This window comes from Hemitrygon akajei, chromosome 8 (assembly GCF_048418815.1).
Source record: "Hemitrygon akajei chromosome 8, sHemAka1.3, whole genome shotgun sequence".
NCBI classification, from domain to species: domain Eukaryota; kingdom Metazoa; phylum Chordata; class Chondrichthyes; order Myliobatiformes; family Dasyatidae; genus Hemitrygon; species Hemitrygon akajei.
In genome coordinates this window covers 27,788,750-27,815,137 of record NC_133131.1, presented here as the reverse complement: position 1 = coordinate 27,815,137, position 26,388 = coordinate 27,788,750, and the positions used below count along the sequence as shown (strand labels likewise).

General features: G+C 39.1%; 1 protein-coding gene across 1 annotated transcript in view; it reads right to left on the bottom strand.

The window, feature by feature from the left end:
- The window catches only part of appbp2 (amyloid beta precursor protein (cytoplasmic tail) binding protein 2), a 79,604-nt gene that overhangs the window by 7,136 nt on the left and 46,080 nt on the right, over positions 1-26,388 (bottom strand). Inside the window, exons 4-12 of the mRNA XM_073053495.1 lie at positions 19,812-19,935; positions 16,414-16,582; positions 14,790-14,879; positions 10,792-10,859; positions 10,266-10,371; positions 8,458-8,582; positions 7,950-8,035; positions 2,176-2,366; positions 118-283 (exon numbers count right to left, since the gene is read on the bottom strand). Coding sequence (XP_072909596.1) covers positions 118-283; positions 2,176-2,366; positions 7,950-8,035; positions 8,458-8,582; positions 10,266-10,371; positions 10,792-10,859; positions 14,790-14,879; positions 16,414-16,582; positions 19,812-19,935 — 1,125 coding nt within the window. The remainder of the gene's footprint in view (positions 1-117; positions 284-2,175; positions 2,367-7,949; positions 8,036-8,457; positions 8,583-10,265; positions 10,372-10,791; positions 10,860-14,789; positions 14,880-16,413; positions 16,583-19,811; positions 19,936-26,388) is intronic.

Here is a 26,388-nt window from a genome sequence, read left to right as displayed (position 1 = left end):
CTTGCAGTTATTACCTGTCAAGATCTTGATCATGCTTTGAACTTTCATTTTGCACAGCATGCAAAATACATTTAATTTGGCACTGCTTTCTCACAGTACAATTACAGGGGTACATACCTATTGCTATGGACCTCAGATAAAGCTTTTCAGCATCTGCATATTGATTCATGTCGTAGTTATAGAGAGAAGCAAGATGTCCCACTGACAATGCCACTTCATAATCTTCCTGGCCTAAGAGTTGCTCCTTAATTTGAATCGCTTTAATGTGCATTTCTTCAGCTTCCTATAAAAGCAACACAAGTATTACTGACAATTATTATTACAACTGTGATTATGATGAATTTTTCAAGGCAATGAATTTTGCCTTTTGCTCCTTAACTGATACCATATAAACTATCAGTGTTACTTTTTACACACGTGTGACAACAATCTAACTTTTTAAACATTTAAATATACTTTATTAAAAATAATTTATAATAGCATTTATTAAGCATTTTATGTTATTCCAAATACTTAAACATTACCATGACATCAGATGTAATTGAAACACATAGATTCTAATTAATTTGATTACAATGAGGAGCTTCCATGCCCACAAAGTCTTTGCAATCGGGTTCAGCATGTAGTCCAGCATACCAGTTTGCAACACTTTGTTCCCTCTAGAACACCACTGATTTTCAAGCATACCCAGAGACAGCCTTTTGCAGCATTGATTCTTTTCCAATTAATATTTGTCTCACTATGAGCACTAGGGAACAGCCCATCCAGCACTGAATCCCAGGTAATACAGCTGTTCGGCATGAGCCTCAAAAAAATACCTGGGCATCTAATCCCATATCTTCCTGGCAAAGCTGCACTTAGGAGATGAGCAACTGAGTCATTTCCATTGCAGTTGTCATGAGGGCAGCATGCGTATGGTCACCATTTTGACCTACACAGAAGAAATAACACAGAGGGCTTCCTTCACTGCCAAACAGGGTATTGGGCTTGTCGAAAGCTTGGTATTCTACCAAATGATTTTGATCGTTTGCTCAGAAAGGCACCTGATAGGAACAATAACATCTCCACAGCCTAACATATTAAGTATCTGCAAATGGTCACACAATGCTATCTAATAGCTACAGAGAGCAAAGCCTCTCAGAAATTCCTGTCTTCTGTCTTTGAGGTTAGACAACAACAAGTCCTAGCCACTGTTAACGTGAGATGAGTAGGCAGGCAAGCTAGCTAAGAGTGATGGCTTGCCAGTTCACTTTTACTGGATACATGGCACTGGATCGACCCACATCTGCTAGAAATGTACAACACGGTAATTCTAACTTGTAGCGTACCAGTTTTCCAGAAGAGAGATTTACAAAAAAAGAGGAATAACTGAAAAAATGCTGTTTTGCATGTCACAAGATTCTATCTGATTGGTTCTGTTTTGTTCTGGGCATGGTGATTCAAACTGACCAAACCTGTCAACCTTGCTAGAAGATCTTTGACAGTCTTGCATGACTCATTGTTATATACAGGATGGGTGGAGTTAAATACTTGCTGAATTTGCTTAGACCAGGTACAGCTTACTCCACAAAGCAGATTCTAGACTGGGATATAATCTTTAACGATTTATAAGGTGCAATAAGGAAGGTTGGCTTTTTACTTCTACCAGCTGCTTCTTATCATGCACCATCATCAAAAGTAGTAACAGTAGATTTTACATTCTTTCTTGGAGCTGCTGCATCTACTTCAGGCTCTCTCATTTTCTGAATGCTCCACTGTTTGCTTTGATTGCTTCCTATCAATACAAAGAGGAATCAAAGAAAACTTCACAGCTCTCCAATCTGTATAACCTCTGAGTTTCTTGATACTTTAACATTCAGCTTCCATACCCTCTGGTCTTCCTGTTGTTAACTGGAGGCAGTTAGAAAACTGGTGCAATATTGGTGGACCTGACTTTGGTGTGATTTTGAGAAGACCAAACAGCAAGTTTTTGAACATACAGGCCTGCCACCTTCAGAAAATCCTGAACAACATCAAAGCACTTTGTTTCTATGAAAGCACCAGCAGAACCTGTTGCCTATTGTGACAAGATATGGACAATTCAGAATAGAATAAGTGGTGGGTAGGATTGGAATAAGAATAAAATGGGTTCTGAAAAACCCAACCTTTGAATCAAAGCCATGCATTAAACGTTACCTTGAACTTCCGCATTGATTGATAGAGTCTGCCCAAGTTTCCATAGTGCTTTGCTGTCTGCACATTGAATTCTCCAAAGGCTTTCTTGGCTAATTGGAGTGAAGAAAGGTGCAAATCATGGGCCTCCTGAAGGAGTCGCTGCTCAGTTTCTTTATTATGACAGTCAATAGCAATTTCCTCCAATATAAGTGCTGGAAAATAAACAAGTGACAAGATCAATCAACAAGTGGCTTTTGTAAGGCATATCTAAAGAAAAAGAAACATAAATGTTGAATATTCAGACAAGTCTAGCACATAGTGAAACCATTTCACCACCACCTTTTCCAGGTGAATTTAGGAAGGCACAATAAATGCTAATTTTTAATATTAAGATAGCACTTCAGCTAAAAAATGATTCTCCCTATTTGGAAAAAATATACACACCATGTGAATTTGCCAGCCATTCACAAATAATTTGAAATCAAGATTTTAACACTAATGTCAGACATGAATTAATAATTTCTATTACTTCAAAATAAAATGAAAACCAAATGATCTAGAAAATAAGGAAATGCTGATGTTCAATACTTACTTTAAATTTATACTTCATGAAGACAAGAAAGCTAATACTGAAAGAGGGATATGCAAATAAAACACTAACAAATAAAATAATGGCACTAGCTTCAATTCTAGATTGCTTTAAAATTCTCTTGTTGAAACAAATGGGAGTTAATACTGCAGGTTTCCCAACATAACCTAGCAAAGTTCTTTCAACTGAAGACAATTGTTTCTACTACTACGTTGACTCAGGCCTAGGGGGCCGGCGTCGGGCACAATGATGGACTCTCCACTCCTCCCTCTCCCTCATCAGTGTGTTCAGTTCATCTACATTAGCCACGCTTCTATCTTCTAGGAGCGTGTTGACCATAGTCTTGGGAGGGCACCCAGGGTTCATCCTCTCATAGTTGGGTTCCCATGTGATGACTAGGCTGGCAGCTCAAGGTGGCGTAGACAGTGCCCTGCTAGTTGCAGTCTTCTCGCCTCGATTTTAGTACTGAATATTGGTAGGTCGTCATAGAGCTCAACGTTCGTCATGTGCTGTTGCCAACTCACATCAAGAGCCATCCGGAGCATTCGTGTATAGCAACCATCTAATGACTTTCGCACGGTCTTGGTGAGTGTCCACGTCTCACATCTGTACGTGAGAATGAACTCTATGAATGCTATGAAGATTCTCTTTTTGAGCCCTCTGGTCCGGTTCAACCTCCAGATTTCGTTCATGTCATTCATTGCCCTCCATGCCAGCGCCTTCCGTATCTTTATGTCCTTCTCCAAACTCATCATTCTTGACCTGAGGTACTTGAAGTCTAAGATTTACTTAATTGTATCATTCTTTACGGTCTTGAGAGTACCTTCGTCGTAGTTGAACGCCTTGTACTGTCTTTTTAGCGTTTAGGTGAAGTCCAACTTTAAAGTTGGACAATTGCTTCAGTTGGTCAAAATACATATTATGATTTAAAGTGAGCATGGGAAAACAATGAGCTTAATCACTGTTACTGGAAAATAACTAGAATCCATAATTAAGGATATTTAATATTTTAGGGGCTTTCAATTATTCAGTTAGCAACTATGGATTTACAAAAGGTTATATTTTGATTGAGCTATTGTTTTGATGCCTAAAGTAGTGAATAGAGAATGACCAAGTACATAATCTAAGTGGCATTCCAGAAGACATCTTATAAAATGTTGGGTACAGCAACAACAAATGGAATTTAACTTTTGACAACCATGAGGTGATACATTTTGAGAGGGCAAACAATAACAGAACATACACAATAAATGTTAAGGCCTGAGGCAGTACTGATGAACTTGGTCCAAACCAGAGATCCCTGAAAGCACTGGTGGATGTGGTGATGAAGGAAGTCTGCCTTCATCAGCTATGGTATATAAAATCATGTGGGGAACAGATAACACAGATCAAAATAAATAATCTTTCTCTATAGCAAAGGAGTCCAGGGACCAGAGGGCAAAGGTTTAAGGTGAGAGGTTCAGAGAAGATTAGAGGGAGAATTATTTTCCCTACACAAAGTAGCAGCCATTAATCTACTGCCTGAATAGATGGTAAATATACTCTCACCACAAGTCAAGTATTGAACTGCTAAAGCACAGAAGGCGATGGACCCAAGAAGGGTGAATGTAATTAGGTAGATAAACGGGTGGCATGGACATTGACTGAGCATTTTGTTTAAAGTAAAAACAAAAACATTAGAACACTCAGCAGGTTAGGTAGCATTGCTAGGAAGGTAAACTGGTTTCAGGTCTGAGACTCTTCCTTACATGGGGAAAGAGAAGAGCAAGTTAGTTTACAAATGCAGGATTGAACCTGAGGAAATTGAGGTCAGTGACCAGTGGATCTATTCTGGGATCCCTCCTCTTCGTAAATTTTATAAATGACCTTGATGAAGAAGTAGAAGGGTGGGCTGGTAAGTTTGCTGTTGACACAGAGGTTGGAGGTGTTGTCTGGAGTATTATCAGAGGTTACAGCAGGAGATCGATAGGATGAAGAACTGGGCTGAGAAGAGACAGATGGAGTTCAACCCAGATAAGTGTGAAGTGGTTCTTTCTGGTAGCTCAAATCTGAAGACAGACTATAGTATTAATGGCAAGACTCTTGGCAGTGTGAAGGATCAGAGAGATCTTGGGGTTCGCGTTCATAGGACACTCAAAGCTGCTGCACAGGTTGACAGTGTTATTAAGGAGTATGTTGTGTTGGCATTGAGATAGAGAGTTCAAGAGTCGAGAGTTAATGCTACAGCTATACAAGCCTATGCTCAGAGCTCACTTGCAGTACTGTGTTTAGTTCTGGTCATCTCACTACAGGAAAGATGTTAGATACTATAAAGAGAGCGCAGAGGAGATTTACAAGGATGTTGCCTGGATTGGAGAGTGTGCCTTAAGAGAATAGGTTGAGTGAACTTGGCCTTTTCTCCTTGGAGCGACGGAGAATGAGAGGTGACCTGATGGAGGTGAATAAGATGATGACAGGCACTGATCATGTGGATAGCCAGAGGCTTTTTCCCCAGGGCTAAATAGGCTAACACAAGAGGGCATAGCTTTAAGGTGCTTGGGAGTAGGTAGAGGAGATCTCAGGGGTAAGTTGTTTTTTTTTAATACACAGAGAGTGATGAGTGCGTGGAATGGGCTGCCGGCAATGGTGGTGGCCGTAGATGCGATAGGGTCTTTTAAGAGACTCTTGGATAGGTACATGGAGCTTAGAAAAATAGAGGACCATGGGTAACCCTAGTAATTTCTAAGGTAGGGACATGTTTGGCACAACTTTGTGGGCCGAAGGGCCTGTATTATGCTGTAGATGCTCTATGTCTCTAAATTAAGGAATACAATTTTCTCTGATTAAAGTCTGAAGCCAGGGTTCACAGCCAAAAAGATCAGACATGCAGGGACTATTTCCATACAAATCAAGTCATAGCTGCACCCAAGAATAGCATTGGATGCTCATATTAGTTGTTAATTACTTGATACAGTGAGACCATTAACCAAACATGTTCAGAAATATGGGGTTAAAGTGGGTACATGGAATTAGGTCACAGGTCAGCAAAATTACATTAAAGCATGTTAGGGTATGATGTGTAACCAATAAGCTAGAAAATATGATTGTCCAGCACAGGTCCTGAGGATGCTAGATCAGAATTTTACTCCAAATACTTGTAAGTCATTGTCTGCTTAACTAAGGTTACACCACTTTAGCATTTTGGACACCCATAAACCAATTTTAAAAATGCTATGGAAACCAATGAGTTTCAATACCGTAGTATCATATTAAAAGCTATCAAGTTCAAGACACAAGATGTTATCAAAATTTCTACATTTCCAAAATATCTAATCTTAGTTCCACTGGTGTGTTCAATGAGATCTGGGATTAAACAAATAAGGTTGCTCTTGAGCACCACCAAATGGCTGCTGCAAAAAAGTCACCTTATAGAGGTTTCAGAGTAAGGTGTTAATTGTGTTTGGCTTAATGGGGAAGAAAACTATTCACGGCATTATCCTTTAAGAATTTTGCTCTTAAATTTTTGACTTGTTAGGCTATTCCACCATTAACAACAGATACTGCCTGAACTGCTGAGTGCTTTCAGCATTTTCTGATTTTATTTTAGATTTGCAGCATATGCAGTTTTCATTTCAGATCACAATTCAATTGATCATTATAACACATATAACTTAAGTAATCTTTTAAAGATCCTGGGTATCTGACTTGAGTGTTAAAAGGGTCCAACCACATTGAATTTGGAATTGTTATACTCTGGTAAAATACTTAGTTTTGGTAATTCCATGCCAGTTCAGTATTCTAGATGGGTCTGCTTGCTGTGTGTATATATATATATATATATATATATAAATTCTGATATATATATATATAAAAATAAAAAAATCCATATATATATATATATATATATATAAATAAATTCTGATATATATATATATAAAAAAATCCTTTATTCTTCATCTGTAACCGATGCTTCATTCTCAAACACATTAATTGGTGATGATCAGACTAGGTACAGAAGAAAATTACATTTACTTAGACTTGGGTTCAGACTGACCATTGTTGGGGCTTTTACTCAAGTAGCCACCTTTATTGGTTATAAATGGCAGAAGAGACCTCTCATGAAACTTGAATGATGAAACTGGAAACAAAATGTTTCTCTATGAATTATTAGGTGTTAGGTTGAAGGCACATCTCATTAAGTATAAGATATATATAAGATTTGATTTAAGACTCAAGAGACTCCAGATGATGTAAATCTGGATCAACACATACAAAATGTTGGAGGAGCTCAGTAGACCAGGCAGCATCTATGGAAGAAAATGAACAGTCGATGTTTTGGGCTGAGACCTTTTATCAGGACTGGAAAGGAAAGGAGCAGAAGTCAGAATAAAAGGGGAGTGGGGGGAAGATGATGATCATTGAGCAACAAAGTGAAGATGTTTAGCAAAGTGATACCCCAGTCTGCATTGGGTCAGAGTTCTCATTAGGGGGTCAGCAGTGGAAAGGGGATCCTATGTGTCAACACCTCTAAAGGGGAAAATGTGCCTGGTGGTGGGATCCTGTTAGAATTATGGGGAATGATATGCTGGATACAGAAGATAATGGGATGGTAGGGGAACCTAATCCCTGTTATGTTGGGGGATATGGAGTGATGAATTATTTTAACTGCACTTCCTGTTCCCACATTAGCCTATCTGTCAACAGCCTTCTCCACTGACACATTGAAGCCAGACACTGACAACACTTCATATTTCATCTGAGAAGTACCCAACCTGACAGCATGAACATTGATTTTTCTAACTTCTAAGAAATCCTCCCTTCAGTTTTATCTGTCTCTGTGGCCCCATTTCCCCCTCTCTTTCTCCTCCCCTACCCTCACAATCTGCCCACCACCTTCAGCTTGCTTTCTCTGGTTTCCTGCCTCCTTCCCTTATTCAAGGGTCTACTGTGCTCTTCAGCCATTTGCTTTCCTCACCTATCATTTTCTAGCTTCTCACATTATTCCACTTTTATATCCCTTTCCTTCTCTCACTTGGTTTCACCTATCACCTCCCAGCTCCTGCCCCGACTCTTTTATTCTGGCTTCTACCCCCTTCCTTTCTAGTCTTGAAAGGTCACAGTCATAATATTGACTGTCCATTTTTCTCCATAAATGCTGTATGATCAGCCGAGTTCCTCCAGCATTTTGTATGTGTTGATAACAGTCAAACAATTTTAAAGTACCAACCTTTAACTCTTTTTGAAGAAGCCAACAATAAGTGGTCTTCTGGGAGGATATGAGTGATGATATCTATAGCTCGCTCAGCATGGAATCTGTTGAGGGAAAGTACATATTCAACATTGTAAAAAATGCAGACTTGCTCTTGTCAGGGTAGCAGGCCAAATAAAATTATCAGGTAACTAAAGAGAAAAGGAAAAGAAAAAGAAGATGAGAAAGAATATTGGGAATTCAAACTAGTTTGTAGAAGACATGCAGACGTCAAAAATAATTAAAAAAAACCAAGTTATTTAATCTACAGTAAGAACATCTGGCAGAATGAACATTTAAGTTTGTAAAAATGAGCCATTTCAAGGTCTGTAAATTTCTAAAGTTCAAAATTATCGAACTGCAGTAAAATTTTGATCTGCAGATACTGAGAAGATTTTTAATTTAGTATATGGAGTTCTGAAAATAAAATCGAATCACCGATTTAACAGGAAATATTATTAATATGCTACTAAATTAATTGACTTACTTTGCATTGTCAAACTTCCCAGAACTATACTGGTGCACATAAGAGGAATAAGCCAGGTCTTCATGAGCTGTTGCTACATGGATATTCTTGCCCCCAAATACAGACTGTCGGATGTCAAGCGCTGTCTAACAAACAAATTGTTAAAAGTTGAAGTTTACAATTATTAGTCTGCACATGCTGCAAGCATCAACTACCTGCAAATCTACTTTATCTACTAGTGCAGATATTGGCAATATCTACATTTGGAAATTCATGCATTATCAAAACTCCATTTTAGCAACATTATGCATGACAACAAATAACAAAACTTAAAAGGCTAAAAATGTGTGCACGAACTTTAATCACTTAAAATTAATGTCACAGTGACACTAATAGCCTCAGTTGCCTTAGTAAATAAATCTTTCTTCCTTTGCCATTGTCACACCATCCTTAAAATCTCCTACATTAACTTGCCATTAGCTTTCAACTTGACCAAAAGATTCCTTATAAAAATAATGCCTTTGATATTCACATGAAGTTACGAAACACAACAATTCAGGTTAAGAAATGTAAAGAATAGGAGGAGCCACTTTGGCTAACATATTTGCTCCAACATTTAATAAGATCACAACTAGTCTTTTACTTCAGTACCAATTTCCTGCATGAATCAATATCCTTTTAACTGACTTGCATTTTCTCAGTAACTCAAATTTTATAGCCTTCTAAATAATTACCACTCACTGTACTGAATGGGCAACTCCTTATTTTGAAACTATGACCCCTAGATCTAGAAACCTAACTCCAAGCCAAACATCACCCTTGCAACTAATCTCCTCAAGACTGCTAAGAATTCTATACATTTCAATGAGTTTCCCTCTCATTATTTTAAATGAGAGGGTATCTACTTAATTTCTCCTCATATGACAAATCCACTATTCTATGATTCAATCTGGTACATATTAACTGCATTTCCTGGATTACTTAGCTAGGAAAATGTAGGCAAACAAAACAAAATTTTCCCAAAGACAGTCTGTGAATGAGAAATAAATATGCCAAGGAGATCGGAATTGAATGGTTTTGAATGACAGAAGATAAAGACGTAACCTCTGACGGCAAGTGGGAGATCAGAACAAGAGAAGCTACTTGATGAGTGGTAGTGGAAAGAAGATGAAAGGAAAAGCTGAATACAACATTCAGAGGACTTAAATCATCACTTAGAATTAAGACGGAACATAATTTGAATTTGAAACAACTGGAATCAATATGGGTGTACATTAAGGATGATAGAGAATTTGATGTTGAATAAAAGACAATTACAATTGATTTTGAGCTGAAATGTTCATGAAAAGCACAGAATTGAATACAGAGGGGACAACTCAAGCACAAAGATTTCAGGGGTGACAAGTTTAATTATTGGTGAAGTCAGACCAAAAGAGGTAAATTAGACCTTCAAAAATGAGAAATGTGTGATGTAAGCTGTGTTCAATGCTGAACTAAATGAAGTAGTCAAAATAGCAGGTTTATTTTGAATAAAAAAAATTAAAAATGGCTGATTTTGAGTTCCTGCAAATAGCTGCAAGCAAAGGAATCTCAATGTATATGACAACACATGTATTTTGATAATAAACTTACTTTGAACGTTTAAGTATAGACAAGACTGCATGGTATTTGTAGCAGGATAATAGAAGTTAGTTTTGATCTTCCCAACTTTTAACTTGAGAAAATTAAAGGTCACTTAAGTCTAAGTCTAACATAGTCTTCCTATAACTAAACAAGAACATACTTGAGAATGAAATTCACAAATACATATCTCAAATTTTCCAACATACCTGATAAATAGCCACTGATTGACAAATATTATCTACGTTCAGCAAGTAAAATCCATAATCTAAGAGGGTATCAGAATATTTGGGATGTTTAGATCCAAAATGTTCCCTGAAAATAAATTTCTTTAGTTAACATTAGGTCGTGTATTTTCACAATTTAGATTTTTTTTCTTTTACACTTAAAATTTTAAATCCTCTTTAGCTGTGCATATTGTTAATATCCCTTGTTAAGACTTTTTCACCTTTCTATAGAAAAGATGGCATGCTGGGTACAAAAAAGTCTTTTATTCGTTGCAATGATTTTGTTCTTTGATTTTTTAAAGAAATCAACCCAATAATAAAGAATGGAAGAGTAATATCTGAATTTTGGCTTAATTGTTAATTTGCACACTCAACAAATGTGATGGAATGGGTTTAGAAAACTGAACAAGTTAGCTTTGAAAAAAAAATTCTGAAACTCTAACTTGTATCCTGAGCAACATTTAACTATAAATCAATGGTGCCAAGCTATTTTTACATGGGTGCTTACCGTGCTAAATACACAGCATGTTTTATTAATTGTTCTGCTTTCTTGAATTCCCGCTTCACTACACATGCCTATAAAGCAAAAATAATTTAATTCCAAGTAACGTAATGAAAAAAATATTTCCAGAAAGAAACATTAATACATTTTTAAAATTAACACTATTTGCTGTTAATGAAATTAAAGACATCTGTAATGAATACAGTTATTTTCGCTTAAACTAAAACTGTCAGGAGAAATTAGCATTATCTGGTGGAGTAGTTTGCAATCAAAAGCAGTCTATGATCAAAACTATACAAACTTGAAAAGCTTTGTTAAATACATACTTAATACCGATGATCCAAAGATCAATAATGAAAAAGTTAAACTTGAATTTCTACCTTGCCTTAAATGTTAATACGTATGTGCCTAACATTCAAAGGTACATATTTGGTCCATGAGATAGTCTGAAAATATGTTACCAAGTATATAGATTCATAGAATACTACAGCAGAGAGAGACAGGCCCTCCAGCTCATCTACCTACTCTGTAATGAACCATTAATCTGCCTAGTCCCATTGACCTGCACCTGGATCCCAGACCTCCATAACCCACGGATCCATATACCTAGCCAAATTTCTCTTAAGTGTTGAAATCGACCTCGCACCCACCATCTGTGCTGGCAACTCATTCCACACTCTCAACACCTCTGAATGAAGTTTTCCCCTCGTGTTCCCCTTAAACATTTCACCTTTCACCCTTAACCTATGACCTCTAGTTGCAGACTCACCCAATGACAGTGGAAAAATCCTACTTGCATTTACCCAGACTACACCCCTTTTAATTTTGTATACTTCTATCAAATCTCCCCTCAATCTTCTAAATTTTGGGTATAAAGTCCTAGTCTAATCAACCTTTCCCAAGAACTCAGGTCGTCATGCCCCAGTAAATTTTCTCTGTACTCTTTCAATCTTATTTGCATTTTTCCTGTAGGTTGGTGACCAAAACTGCACACAAAACTCCAAATTAGGCCTCAGCAACACCTTAGACATCCCAACTCCTGTACTCAGTATATTGATTTATGGCCAATGTGCCAAAAGCTTTCTTTACAACCTTATCTACCTGTGACACCACTTTCAAGGAATTATGGATCAGTATTCCCAGATCCTACTGTTCTACCGCATTTCTCAGTGCCCTACCATTCACTGTCTAAGACCTACCCTGGTTGGTCCTCACAAAGTGCAACACCTCACACTTATCTGCATTAAATTTAATCTGCCATTTTTCAGTCCATTATTCCAGCTGGTACAAATCCTGCTGTAAGCTTCCTCACTGTCCACTAGATCCCCAATCTCGGTGTCATCTGCAAATTTGCTGGTCCAGTTTACCATGTTATCATCCAGACTGTTAATGTAGATGACAAATAACCACAGACCAAGCATCGATACCTGCAGCACACCACTCATCACAGGCAGGCAGGAGAGGCAATAATCTACTTCTCTGATTCCTCTGGCTTTTCCTGCAAAGCCAATGTCCATACCAATTTACTACATCATTTTGAATGCCAAGTGATTGAACCTTCTTGACTGAAGTCCCATGAGGGACCTTGTCAAAAGCCTTGCTATATTCCATTTAGACAACATCCACTGCCTTGCCTTCATCAACTTTCCTGGTAATTTCTTTGAAAAAAGATAGGTTAGACACAGCTTACCACACAAAAGCCACACTGACCATCCCTTATCAGTCCCAGTATAAATACTTATACTGTATATCCAGTCCCTTAGAACACCTTCCAATAACATTCCCACTACTGATGTCAGGCTCAACAGTCTATAATTTCCTAGCTTATTCTTAGAGTTTTCCTTAAACAATGAAACAACATTAGCTATCTTCCAATCCTCCAGCACCTCATCCACGGCTAAGAATGTTTTAAATATTTCTACTAGGGCCCCTACAGTTTCTGTACTAGACTCCCACAGCATCTAAGGGAACATTTTTTCATGCCCTGGTGATTTATCCAGCCTAATTTGCCTCCAAACACCTCCTTTTCTGTAATCTGTACAGGATCCATGACCCCATGACCTCACTGCTGCATTTCCTCACACCTGTAGACTGTGTCTACCTCCTGAGGGAATACAGATGCAAAAAAAAAATCATTTTAAAGATCTCCTCCACCTCTTTTGAGGCCACACACAGATTACTACTCTGATCTTCCAGAGGATCAATTTTGTCACTTGCTATCCTTTTGCTTTTAATCTTCTGTAGAAGCCCTTAGGATTCTCCTTCACCTTGTCTAATGGAGAAAACTCATGTATTCTTTTAGCCTCTGATTTCCTTAAGCATTCTGTTACATTTCTTATATCTTTCAGTAACTAACTTGTTCTTGCCTGCCTATTTCTGGTATGTATCTCCTCTATTTCTTTAACCAAGGCCTCAACATCTCTTGAAAACCAAGGTTCCCTAAACCTGTTATCCTTGCCTTTTATTCTCACAGGAACATACAGACTCAATATGCTCAAAATTTCACTTTTGAAGGCCTCCCATTTACCAAGTACAGCTTTGCTAGAGAACAACTTATTCCAATCTACGTTTGTCAGATCCTTTTTGATACCATCAAAAGTGGTCTTTCTCCAATTTGGAATCTCAACCCATGGACCATACCTATATTTTCCATACCTACCTTGGAAAAAAAAGCACTATGATCACTAAATGCAAAGTGTTCCTCTACACAAACTTCTGTCACATGCCCTCTCATTCCCTAATAGAATTAGCATCACATCCTCTTTAGTTGGGACTTATGTACTAACTATGTGAACACATCTGACATACTCATTCCCATCCGGCCCTTTTATAATATGGGAGTCTCAGACATCTGTGGAAAGTTAAAATCACCTGCTATCACAATATTATGTTTCTTGCAACAGTCTGTGATCTCTCTACAAATTTGTTCCTCTAAATCCCACAGACTGTTAGGTGGTCTATAATATAATCCCATAATTTGGTCATACACTTCTTATTCCTCAATTCTAACTATAAAGCCTCACTGGATGAGCTTTCAAGTCGGTTCTGACTGAGCATTGTCATGATACTTTCCCACCAGTAATGCCACCCCTCACCCTTTAATCTCTTCCGCTCTATATCATTTTAATCAACGAAACTCTGGAACATTGAGCTGCCAAGTCCTGACCCTCCTGCAATCAAAACTCACTAATGACTATAATGTCATAATTCCACATGCAGGTTGTAAATTTTGAACCAGATTTATACTTGAAGAAAATTAGTATATATAGAACATACTACATAAAACAAATAAGCTATAACTCAGTTGGTAGCTTCAACTTAGTCTCATGCAAGTCAACAGGTTCCTACTCCCAGGCATAAAATTCTAGACAGATATTCCAACAAAATATTGAAGAGGTATTCTACTGTTGGAAATGGAAATTTTCAGATTAGGAATGAGTAAATCTAGCTTGCATCTATTTTGACACATGGATATTAAAGGCATCTTGAGATTTGAAAAACAAGAAACAAGTTACTCTCGTCCCCTGGTCAGTTATCATTTATTCAACATGGTTACTCTAAACTATTGCAATTGAGTGGTAGTGAAATCAAAATGGAGTCAATGAGCATATGAGAAGAGATGGATTACAGGAAATGTAGGGGAAATGTGATTTTTCTAGGAGTTAGTACAGACACCCGTTATATCACGAGAAAGTCCGAAATATGAAAATTGAAGCATTGGAATATATGATTATACTGATTTGGAGGGTACCAATCATAATATATACAAACACAAATAAATTTCATCATCTAGCTCATGAAATTAAAAAAAGGACAAATGGACGTGCATTCAGTACTAATAGATTTTAGTGGAATTTGTTGAATGCAATGCCTTACTCCTTGCCATTTTAAAGAGTTTGTTTAATTGAATTAGCAATCTTTTGCTGCATTACAATCTTAATTTTTAAGCTATATGTTTTTCTGGTTTAGTTCAAATGTATTCACAAAAAGGAAAAACTACTCACTTTTGAAGCTTGCCTCAAAACATCAACTGCTACTTTCACTGGCAAACCAACAGTGATTTCCTTCATGGCTTCTACACACCATTTATAAGCCTAATAACACAAACAAATGCATTGTAATTACGGTAAATGCCTTTAAACACCATATGCAACAAGTTGAGTTCATTGAATACAGTGCAAGAAAATAATTCCTTTTAAGATAACTATTGCAATGCTGTAGGTTAAGCATATTTAATGCTATACTGCAGTATTAATTCCAATTCATTAGGTGGACGATAAAACAACTGGCATAGCAATTTTCACAAAGTCATACAACAGCCACATAAAACAATTATTACTTTTAACTTTTCAAATCTACATCACAACTACAATGGTAAAATGTATACTAGATTCCTTGATATACAGGAGGAAATAATGTTGAATCATTTCTTTAACTTTCCTAGAAGCTGGCAAACTGACAATCAAAATTTATATCAGCTAATTAAAGACGAGTGATTTTTCTATAAAAATAATTTCGGCAAAGAGAATGTGGCACATTAGCAAAAGAGAAAATTAAGCTTTTGGGGAAAAATGAATGTGTTTTAGCTTATTTTTTAAAAAAATGATTTGAATATGTGAAAGCAGCTAAACAGGGGTTCCCAAACATTATGCCATGGACCCATACCATTAAGCAAGGGGTCTGTGGGGCCCAGATTGGAATGTAATTACTTTTAGTCTATGTCCATTCATACTTCAATCATCTACTTAAGGTTGGGCTCAGTCAACTGAAATCTTGGTTGGAGAACAATATCCATTTTTCAAAAAAATTAATATGGTAACACATGCCAGTGCAGTAGTGCCAAAGGGGCCCTTTTCTGATGGTGTGTTGAAACTTAAATAACCTAATGCTCTGTGGCAAGTTAAGAGTAGGGGAACTTTCCCAGTGCCTCTGAGCAGTATTTTATGAATGATACTGGAATGTACTTATTTCTGCACATCATTTGTAGAACTTTGTTATATGCCAGTTCACTACACATTTCAAGAGTGACTGTATTTCTAAAGTACTTTGCTGTGGAGCACATGTAACATTTCAATACCAGAAAGAAAGCATTAGTTCCTTCCAGCAATTTGCAAATCTCCATTTGTTTTAATAGTTCTGCTCCCCAATATCACATAATGATACTGAATGTCCAGTGTTAAACACAATTAACAATGACTATTTTATTTTGCATTCATTTCTATCCCCTCTAAACATAATGACTTGTATTTTTGTAGGGCTGAGTCTTGAAACTCTCCTTTAACCTGTGATCTGGATAGTGAGCAACTTAAGAATATTCAAGCATGAAAAATGACTTGTAACAAAAAATAGTAAAGTCACAGTTAATTTCCCTTTTATTGTAACACGAAAGGAAGGTAATTGTTATGGCCATGTAACAGCAGAAAACGAGACTGGTATATGATGCATATACTGTACACTGAATCTGGACTATCATACTGCATACAGCTGGAGATTTTGAACAGAATTCAAACATTTAAAAAGTTGTTACCATTTCAGAATTTCTGATATATGCATTAGAAGAACTAAAAACTGCTGTGCTTTCTGGAACAGCCATATATCAATACCTTTTTTGCATTATACAAAACTTACCTCATCATAATGACTCTTAGCAAAAAGTAATGCACAGAGCTCTCCAAACAGCGCTGCTTTGTTTGCCTGATGACCATGTTTTGCCAGCTTCTCAATGTAAATCTGAGCCTGTTTGTAGGTCTCTTCTCCCAAGTGATACTTACAATTGCCGTTACGTACATGGAGTAACCTTGAAAATAAATGAATAACAATTATAATGAATACAGGTGGCTCCCGCTTTTCGAACGTTCGATTTAAGACAACTCGCTGCTACGAAAGACTTACATTAGTACCTGTTTTCACTAACCAAAGAGGATTTTTGCTTTTACGAAAAAAAAGACGCCCGCCTTATACACGTGTTCACCCCGAAAAAGACTACAATGACCGTGAAGCCTCGTGCGGGCAGTTGTTTGTGCATGCGTGTACGTGTGTACACACGTGCATATGTATGTGTGTACTTGCCGATTTTTTTTCTCCAAATCGATTTTGGTTCGCTGCCTTCCCGAGTTTGATAAGTGAAACTACACAGTACCTACAATATTTCTACTTCATATAGGGTGTAAATTTATCATATTATTCCTGCTTTTACTATATGTTAGTGTTATTTTAGGTTTTATGTGTTATTTGCTTTGATTTGGTAGGTTATTTTTTTTAGGTCTGGGAATGCTCAAAAATTTTTCCCATATAAATTAATGGTAATTGCTTCTTCGCTTTACGACATTTCGGATTACAAGCAGTTTCATAGGAACACTCTACCTTCGGATTGCGAGGGAAACCTGTAATAACATTAAAATAGATCAATTTTCAATGTTTTGAACCTAAAGATCATTTTTGGCGATAATAGCTTGGAACTTCTTTGTTGTTCTTGGATCAATAGTGCAAAAATGTGCTGAAAATTCAAATAAAAGTGACTTGCATTGAAATAATAAGTGCAAAATTTACCAGCTGTTATATGCACTTGAATGTAACATTTGCTGGGGAATTTCACAGCTCAAAAATTCAAAGTAAACTTATTTTCAAAGTACATATATGTAACCAAATATAATCCTGATATTAGTTTTCTTATGGGCATACTCAATATATTCAATAACCATAATGGAATCAATAAAAGACTGCATCCAACAGGGCAGACAACCAGTGTGCAAAAGACAACATTCTGTGCAGATACAAAGAAAATGAAAGAGATAATAGATAAAAAATTAAGCAATAAATATCCAGAAAATGAGATGAAGAGTCCTTGAAAGTGAATCCAAAGGTTGCGAGAACAGTTCAGTGGTGAGGCAAGTGGAAGCTGAGTGAAGTTATCCCCTCTGGTTCCAGACCCTGACGGTTGAGGAATAATAACTGCTCCTGAATGTAGTAGTGAGAGTCCTGAGGCTCCTTGATGATGGATGCTGCTTTCCTGCAACAACGTTCCATGAAGATGTTCAATAGTGGGGAGGGTTTTACCCATGATGAACTGGGCCATATCACTACTTTTTGTAAGATTTTCCATTCCAGGACCCTGGTGTTTCCATACCAGGCTGTGATGCAGCCAGTCAATATACTCTCCACCACACGTCTATAGAAGTTTGGCAAAGTTTTAGAGGTCATGCCAAATCTGCCATGCTTCTTTCATAAATGCACTTACGTGCTGGTCTAGGCCAAGTCCTCTGAAATGATAACACTGAAGAATTTAATATTGCTGACCTTCTCCACCTCTAATACCCCAATGAGTAGTAACTCATGGACTCTGGTTTCCTCCTCTTGAAATCAATAATCAGCTCCTATGTCTTGGTGACATTAAGAGGTTTACAGCTTTTTGCAGAGAGTTGTGTATTGGGTTCAATGTCACATAGCATACACTTTCCAGTGATCTGGAGACTTCCTGAAATGCCAACTGTCTTATACCTGGTAGCACAGAAACAGAAACCATGCTGCATATACTATATTTGGTTAGACAGCATGTATGTTTTAGTGGAGGATAGTCTGAAATACAATAAAATGTAGAAAAGGAATTTTTTTTTAACTAAACAAATGTAAAACAAAATTCTGATTGGAAATCAGTTTTAAATTTTGCTGATAACACCCCTCAATAGATGCTTACTTTCTTCTGCAGTAGAAGGGTAGTGGGGGCAGGGGAAGAAGAACACAGAAAAAATAAAATAAATAAACAGTGAAAGAACCTCTAACCTCTACTTCATGGCAGCATGCTCATGATATTAAAACAGAAAATGCTAAAAACATTCAACAGGTTAAGCAGCAACTATGGAAAAAGAAACAGAAATAATGTTTCACGTCTGAGAGCCCTTTGATGGAATTGTGAAAGATAGATAACAATTAAATTTTCACTTGTAGTAATAGGAGGGATGGATAGATAGAACAAATAGAATATTTCTGATAGGCTGCAAAGGTGCCAGCTACGGATAGCTACAAATCAATAAACTGTGTGGGATTCTACTTTTTTATTTTTCCATTAAACCAGGGTGGCCATCTGACAACACCAAATTAAAACAGTACATGGCAATCTATAATGCTGCTTACTGCTCAACTCCGAGCTTCCTTAGCTGGGACTCTGGCAACATCCTGATCTAGACTGTAAAAAGAGAATACTTCTTATAAACATTAAACAAATGAGTCTTCTTACAAACATTGAATATGTTGCTCTTCATGTGCAACACATTTTTAACTGTGGCCCAAAAATAAATACAGGGACAATTCTTGAAATAGACCCAAAAATTAATCACATTTTAGAGTACAAGTTGATCCTTCTGTTATAAACTGAAGTCAGGTCATATGTGGGACTTAACTAATGTAAATTCTGAATTAAAATAGACTGCTTAATACGATTGGCAATGAATAGTCAAGCCAAAATAGAAGACCCAAGACCTTTAGTAGAACTAAATTTGATTATTCCCCTTGTTCCAAATTGCTGCATCGTGCCTATTTTTCAAAACAAAATGCATCTATGTAACAGCTAGGAAAGATCTATTATATGCAATATTCGAAATTGATTCATTCTCAATATAAAATCAGTCACTCTGCATGGGCCATATATTGAGAACAGACTTAGGCCAAGCAGTTTTAAAATCAAATTTTAAAATTAGCTTGTAAATGATAACTTCTATAGTAAGTGTATAACTCATGATTCTGAATTCATGAACAACTGATTTAATTATCCACTTGAGAGACATAAATGAGCACATAAATAATTTGTGAGGGCATTGTGCTGGAACATTTTTCTCCTTACAAATACTGCCCGACTTGCTAAATATTTACAGAATTATGTGGTCTTTGTTTTGGAATTTATTATCTGCCTCACTTTAGAACTGTGTGAACTACTGCAATATTTACATTACAAATAAGACTATATGTTAAAAGTAATGAAGTGCCTAGAGTTGCAAACTGTTACATAAAAAGATTTTTTATTTACCACTCACCTGACACAGCATTCCACAGCACGAAACCAGTGAAGTACTTCATCATGCAGTGAGCATAACTGCAGACAGGAAAGGAACACCTTCTCAGCATCACTGTACCAGCCTGCATCAGAAAGAAAACCACCTGCAGAAAAGGAAAACAAAGTTGTCAAGCAATTTCTTGTTGGCTCATGAATGGATATTTTGTACAGCCTTCAAATCAGAGGCACACCAAGCAGAATTACATTTAAAATCAGCTGACCTCTCATTAAACAATTAAAGCTTTCGGAACAGCTGCAGCAACTATAAAAAGATAACTGAAATAGCTTGTTACTTGTACTTCATTTGGGTTTCCATAAATTCCAATAGCATACTTACACTAAAAGAAATGGACTGAACAACATGTTAGAGTACTCATTTAAGATGATAAATGAAATTAAGCTATACAATTCCAACTTCTAATAAACACTATAGAAGTCAAGTATGTCTAATTAAAGGTTTTGAATTCATCACAGCTCTCACAGTTACAGGCTTAAAAACTGGGTGAAAAGCCTCATCTTCCACTGCATATTTTCACTTACAACTCCACTTTCTCAAATGAACAAAACAAGATGATAAGCCCGTGATAATATCAAATGATATCTGTAATTCCAATGCTTGAGGACCAAGAAAAAAATACTTCTGGAATAAACAAGAAATAATTGGATAAACTTCAAATATGCTCCTTATCCTACACCTACTTATATCATCACTGAGGTGACTTTAAGGGACTAATCTTCATCATTATTTTGATTTTAGAACAGAAAATAGCACATACATTTAAAAAAAATCACTAAGGATAAATTTAGCTCAGTGGTACAGCAGTTAGCTCTGAGCCTCACACCTTTAATTGTAAAGAAAGCACAAATGCATAATTATTTTCTTAGGAACATAGAAAACCTACAGCACAATACAGGCCCTTCGGCCCGCAAAGCTGTGCCGAATATGTCCTTACCTGAGAAATTACCTAGGGTTACTCATAGCCCTCTATTTTTCTGAGTTTCATATAACTGCCCAGGAGTCACTTAAAAGACCCCATTGTACCCGCTTCCACCAACGTCACCGGCAGCCCATTCCACACACTCACCACTCTCTGCGTAAAAAACTTACCCTTGATATCTCCTCTGTACCTACTTCCAAGCACCTTAAAACTGTGCCCTCTTGTACTAGCCATTTCAACCCTGGGAAAAAGTTTCTGACTATTCACATGATCAATGCCTCTCATTATCTTGTACACCTCTGTCAGGTCACCTCTCAACTTCCATCGCTCCAAGGAAAAAAGGCTGAGTTTACTCAACCTATTCTCATAAGACATGCTCCCCAATCCAGGCAAGATCCTTTTAACTCTCCTCTGCACCCTTTCTATGGTTTCCACATCCTTCCTATAGTGTGGCGACCAGAGCTGACCACAGTACTCCAAGTGGGTTCTGACCAGGGTCCTACATAGCTGCAACATTACCCCTCAGCTCCTAAACTCAATCCCATGATTAATGAAGGCCAATGCACCATATGTTTTCTTAACCAGAGTCAACCTGCGCAACAGCCTTGAGTGTCCTATGGTCTCAGACCCCAAGATCCCTCTGATCCTCCACACTGCCAGCAGTCTTACCATTAATAGTACATTGTGCCATCATATTTGACCTACCAAAATGAACCACCTCACACTTATCTGGGTTGAACTCCATCTGCCACTTCTCAGCCTAGTTTTGCATCCTATCAATGTCCCACTGTAACCTCAGACAGCCCTTCACACTATCAACAACACCTCCAACCTTTGTGTCATCAGCAAATTTACTAATCCATCCCTCCACTTCCTCTTCCAGATCATTTATAAAAATCACGAAGAGTAGGGGTCCCAGAACAGATCCCTGAGGCAAACCACTGGTCACCGACCTCCATGCAGAACATGACCCGTCTACAACCACTCTTTGTCTTCTGTGGGCAAGCCAGCTCTGGATCCACAAAGCAATTTCCCCTTGGATCCCATGCCTCCTTACTTTCTCAATAAGCCTTGTGTGGGGTACCTTGTCAAATGCCTTGCTGAAATTCATATACACTACATTTACAGCTCTTCCTTCATCAATGTGGTTAGTCACATCCTCAAAAAATTCAATCAGGTTCGTAAGGCATGACCTGCCTTTCACAATGCCATACTGACTATTCCTAATCATATTATACCTCTCCAAATGTTTATAAATCCTGCCTCTCAGGAGCTTCTCCATCAACTTACCAAACACTGAAGTAAGACTCACTGGTCTATAATTTTCTGGGCTATCTTTACTCCCTTTTTTGAATAATGGAACAACATCCGCAACCCTCCAATCTTCCAGAACCTCTCCCACACACATTGATGATGCAAAGATCATCGCCAGAGGCTCAGCAATCTCTTCCCCAGTAGCCTGGGGTACATCTCTTCTGGTCCCAGTGACTTATCCAACTTGATGCTTTCCAAAAGCTGCAGCACAATCCTCTCAGAATCAGAATCAGACTTTAATCGCCAAGTACCTATGCACATACAAGGAATTTACTTCCGGCAGATGTTGTCTCTCTGCTCATAACAATAATAACGATAAATATAAATGAAAATATAGATTATACATACAGGTAGTGCAATCCAAGTAATAGTTAGCCGACAGTTAACCGGCAGTTAACTGTTCAGCAAAGTGACCACAGTAGGGAAAAACTTCTCCAGTGCCTATTAGTCTTAGTCTGGAGGGATCTGAAGCGCCTACCAGACAGAAGCAGATCAAACAGTCCGTGCGCAGGATGGGAGGAGTCCTTTATGATGTTCCCCGCCCTCTTCTTCAACCTGGAAGAGTACAGGTCCACAATAGAGGGCAGGGAGGCTCCAATGATGCGCTCGGCAGTCCTCACTATGCGCTGTAGTCTGGTTCTATCCTGCTTGGTGGCGGCTCCAAACCACACAATGATGGAGGTGCACAGGACAGACTCAATGACTGCAGTGTAGAACTGCAGCAGCAATTCCTGAGGCAGACCGTATTTCCTCAAGAACCGCAGGAAATACATCCGCTGCTGGGCCTCCTTCAAGATGGAGCTGATGTTCTGCTCCCACTTCAGATCCTGAGAGATGGTGGTTCCCAGGAACCTGAAGTTCTCCACGGTGGACACAGGGCTGCTGAGGACTGTGAGGGGAGACATAGCGGGGGGATGTCTCCTGAAATCCACTATTATCTCCTTTGTCTTGAGCGTGTTCAGCTCCAGATTGTTCCGACTGCACCAGAGCACCTGCTGTCGATATGCAGACTCATCACTATTCTGGATGAGTCCGATGACGGTAGTGTCGTCTGCAAACTTCAAAAGCTTCACATAGGGGTTGGAGGAGGTGCAGTCATTGGTGTAGAGGGAGAACAGCAGTGGAGAGAGGACACACCCCTGGGGGGCGCCGGTGTTGGTGATTCGAATATCCGAGGTGACCTGTCCCATCCTTACCTGCTGACTTCTGTTGGTCAGGAAACTGTAAATCCAATCGCAGAGGTCAGGTGGCACAGTAAGGTGAGACAATTTGGAGCAGAGGGTATAAGGGACGATGGTGTTAAACGCCGAACTGAAATCCACAAACAGCATCCGAGCATAGGTCCCAGGACAATCCAGATGTTGCAGGATATAGTGCAGTCCCAGGTTGACTGCATCGTCTACTGACCTATTTGCCCGGTAGGCAAACTGCAGGGGATCCAGCAGGCTGCTGGTGAGGGTCTTCAGGTGGTTCAACACCAAGCGTTCAAAGGATTTCATGACTACAGATGTCAGTGCAACAGGTCTGTAGTCGTTCAGTCCTGTGATGGTGGGTTTCTTGGGGACCGGGATGATGGTAGAGCGCTTGAAGCAAGTCGGAACCTCACTCAGCTCCAGAGATCTGTTAAAGAGCTGAGTGAAGATGGAAGCCAGCTGATCAGCACAGGCTCGTAGACAGGAGGGGGAGACCCCATCTGGGCCTGGAGATTTTCGGGTCTTAAGTCGCTGGAACAGTCGACATACTTCTCCTTCGCTGATTCTAAGCTGTGATCCAGGGGGGCTGGGCAGAGATGGTGGGGAGGTGATTGCAGTGATTGGGGGATGAGTGCCAGTGAGTGATGGTCGAGGGAAGGCAGGAAGAGAGACCGAAGAGGGGGGAGGAACAGGTGTAAGATGGACCCTCTCAAATCTACAGTAAAAGGTATTAAGGTCGTCAGCCAAAGCTTTGTTAACCTCAGCGGGGGGGGGGGGGGGGGGGGGGGGGGCAGGGCGTCTCCTGTAGCCAGTGACCTCCTGCAGGCCTCTCCACACCAACAATGAGTCGTTAGCTGAGAAATTATTCCTCAACTTTTCAGAGTAGAACCGCTTGGCCACTCTGATTTCTCTGGTCAGTGCATTTCTGGCCAGCCTGTACAGGGCCCTATTCCCGCTCCTGTGGGCGTCCTCCTTAGCTTGGCGAAGATGTCTGAGTTTGGGGGTAAACCATGGCTTATTGTTGGCGAAGGTCCGGAAAGTTTTTGTGGGTACACATGCATCCTCACAAAAACTGATGTAGGATGTCACAGTATCTGTCAGTTCATGTATATTGGTGGCTGCAGCTTCAAAGACACCCCAGTCAGTGGTGTCAAAACAGTCCTGAAGTTGCTGTTTCGCCTCACTGGTCCATTTCTTCACTGTCCTCACCACAGGCTTAGCAGATTTAAGTCTCTGCCTATAGGCTGGGATGAGGTAGATCAGACAGTGGTCAGAGAGTCCTAAGGCTGCACTGGGAATAGAACGGTAAGCATTATTTAGGATAGTATAACAGTGGTCCAGAGTGTTACTGTCCCTGGTGGGGCAGTTAACATGTTGTCTGTATTTCAGGAGTTCGTAATTCAGTTTAGCTCTGTTGAAATCTCCTAGGATGATCAACAGCGAATCTGTGTGTTCCCGTTCTAAACGCATAATATGATCAGCCAGCCGCCGAACGGCCTCGCTCACGTTGGCCTGAGGTGGAACATAAACACCGACAAGGATAAATGAGGAAAACTCTCGCGGAGAATAGAAAGGCTTACAGTTCAGAACGAGAAACTCCAGGTTCGGGTCGCAGTGTCTGTGAAGAACCTTAACATCAGTGCACCAGCCTTCATGGATGTAAAAGCAGATTCCACCACCCCTTGATTTCCCCAATAACTCCGTGACGCGGTCCGCTCACAGCAGCTGGTAGCCGGGGACGTGCAGACCTCCGTCCGGAACGGAATCACCGAGCCACGTTTCAGTGAAACAAAGAGCCGCAGAATTCGCAAAGTCTCTGCTGGTTCTGGTCAGAAGAAGCAGCTCGTCCATCTTATTAGGAAGAGAGCGAACGTTGGCGAGGTGTATCGCTGGGAGCGCGGAGCGGAATCCCCACAGTCTCAGTTTAACAAGCACACTGGCTCTCTTCCGTCGTTTACGACTCTTCCATAATCCATACAGAACCGCTGCTCCGCCGACCAAGATCTCAGAAAAACTATTCGGGTCAGAGTGGAAAGTTGGAAGGTAGATGTTAATGATCTGCTTGGTGTTCAGGAGCTCATCCCTGCTGAATATGACTGGATCCGCTTGAACAAAAACAATAAAAAGACACAAAAACACATAAAAAGCCAGAGAGCTCGGCACCGAGGCCGCCATCTGCGGCCCCATTTTGAAAATATCGACATGCTCAAACTTTTCAGTCAGCTGTAAGTCATCCCTACAATCACCAGTATCCTTTTCCATAGTGAATACTGAAGCAAAGTACTCATTAAGTACCTCTGCTATCTCCTCCGGTTCCATACACTTTTCCACTGTCACACTTGAATGGTCCTATTCTCTCACGTATATCCTCTTGCTCTTAATATACTTGTACAATGCACTGGGGTTTTCCTTAATCCTGTCCGCCAAGGCCTTCTCATTGCCCCTTCTGGTTCTCCTAATTTCTTTCTTGAGCTCCTTCCTGCTAGCCTTATAATCTTCTAGCTATCTATTATTACCTAGCTTTTTGAAGCTTTTGTAAGCTCTTTTGAACCTTTTCTTCTTGACTTGATTTACAACAGCCTTTGTATACCATGTTCAGGTTTGGCCTGTCACTGAATGCTAACTTGGACAGAGGCACTGTTGAAAGTCTGGCTGCATCGTGGCCTGACACAGCTACTTAAATGCATAGGATTGCAAAAAGCAGCAGATGGTAGTTGATGCCCAATATATCACAGGTGCATTCCTTCCCACCACTTGTAGTATCTGAAGATTATGTGAACCCTTGTATTTAATAACTGGTAGAACCTCCTTTAGGAGCAATAACCTCCAGCAAATATTTTCTGTAATTGCTGATCAGACTTGCACAATGGTGAGGAGGAATTTTAGACCATGCCTCCAAACAAAACTGTTTCAGTTCATCAATATTTCTGGGATACCTTGCATGAAAAGCCCTCTTCAGGTCATGCCACAGCTTCTCAATTGGGTTAAGGTCTGGACTCCAACTTGGTCATTCCAAAACACAAATTTTCTTTTTTAACCATTCTGTTGTTGATTTACTCTTGTGTTTCAGATCATTGTCTTGTTGTATCATCCAAATTCTATTAAGCTTCAG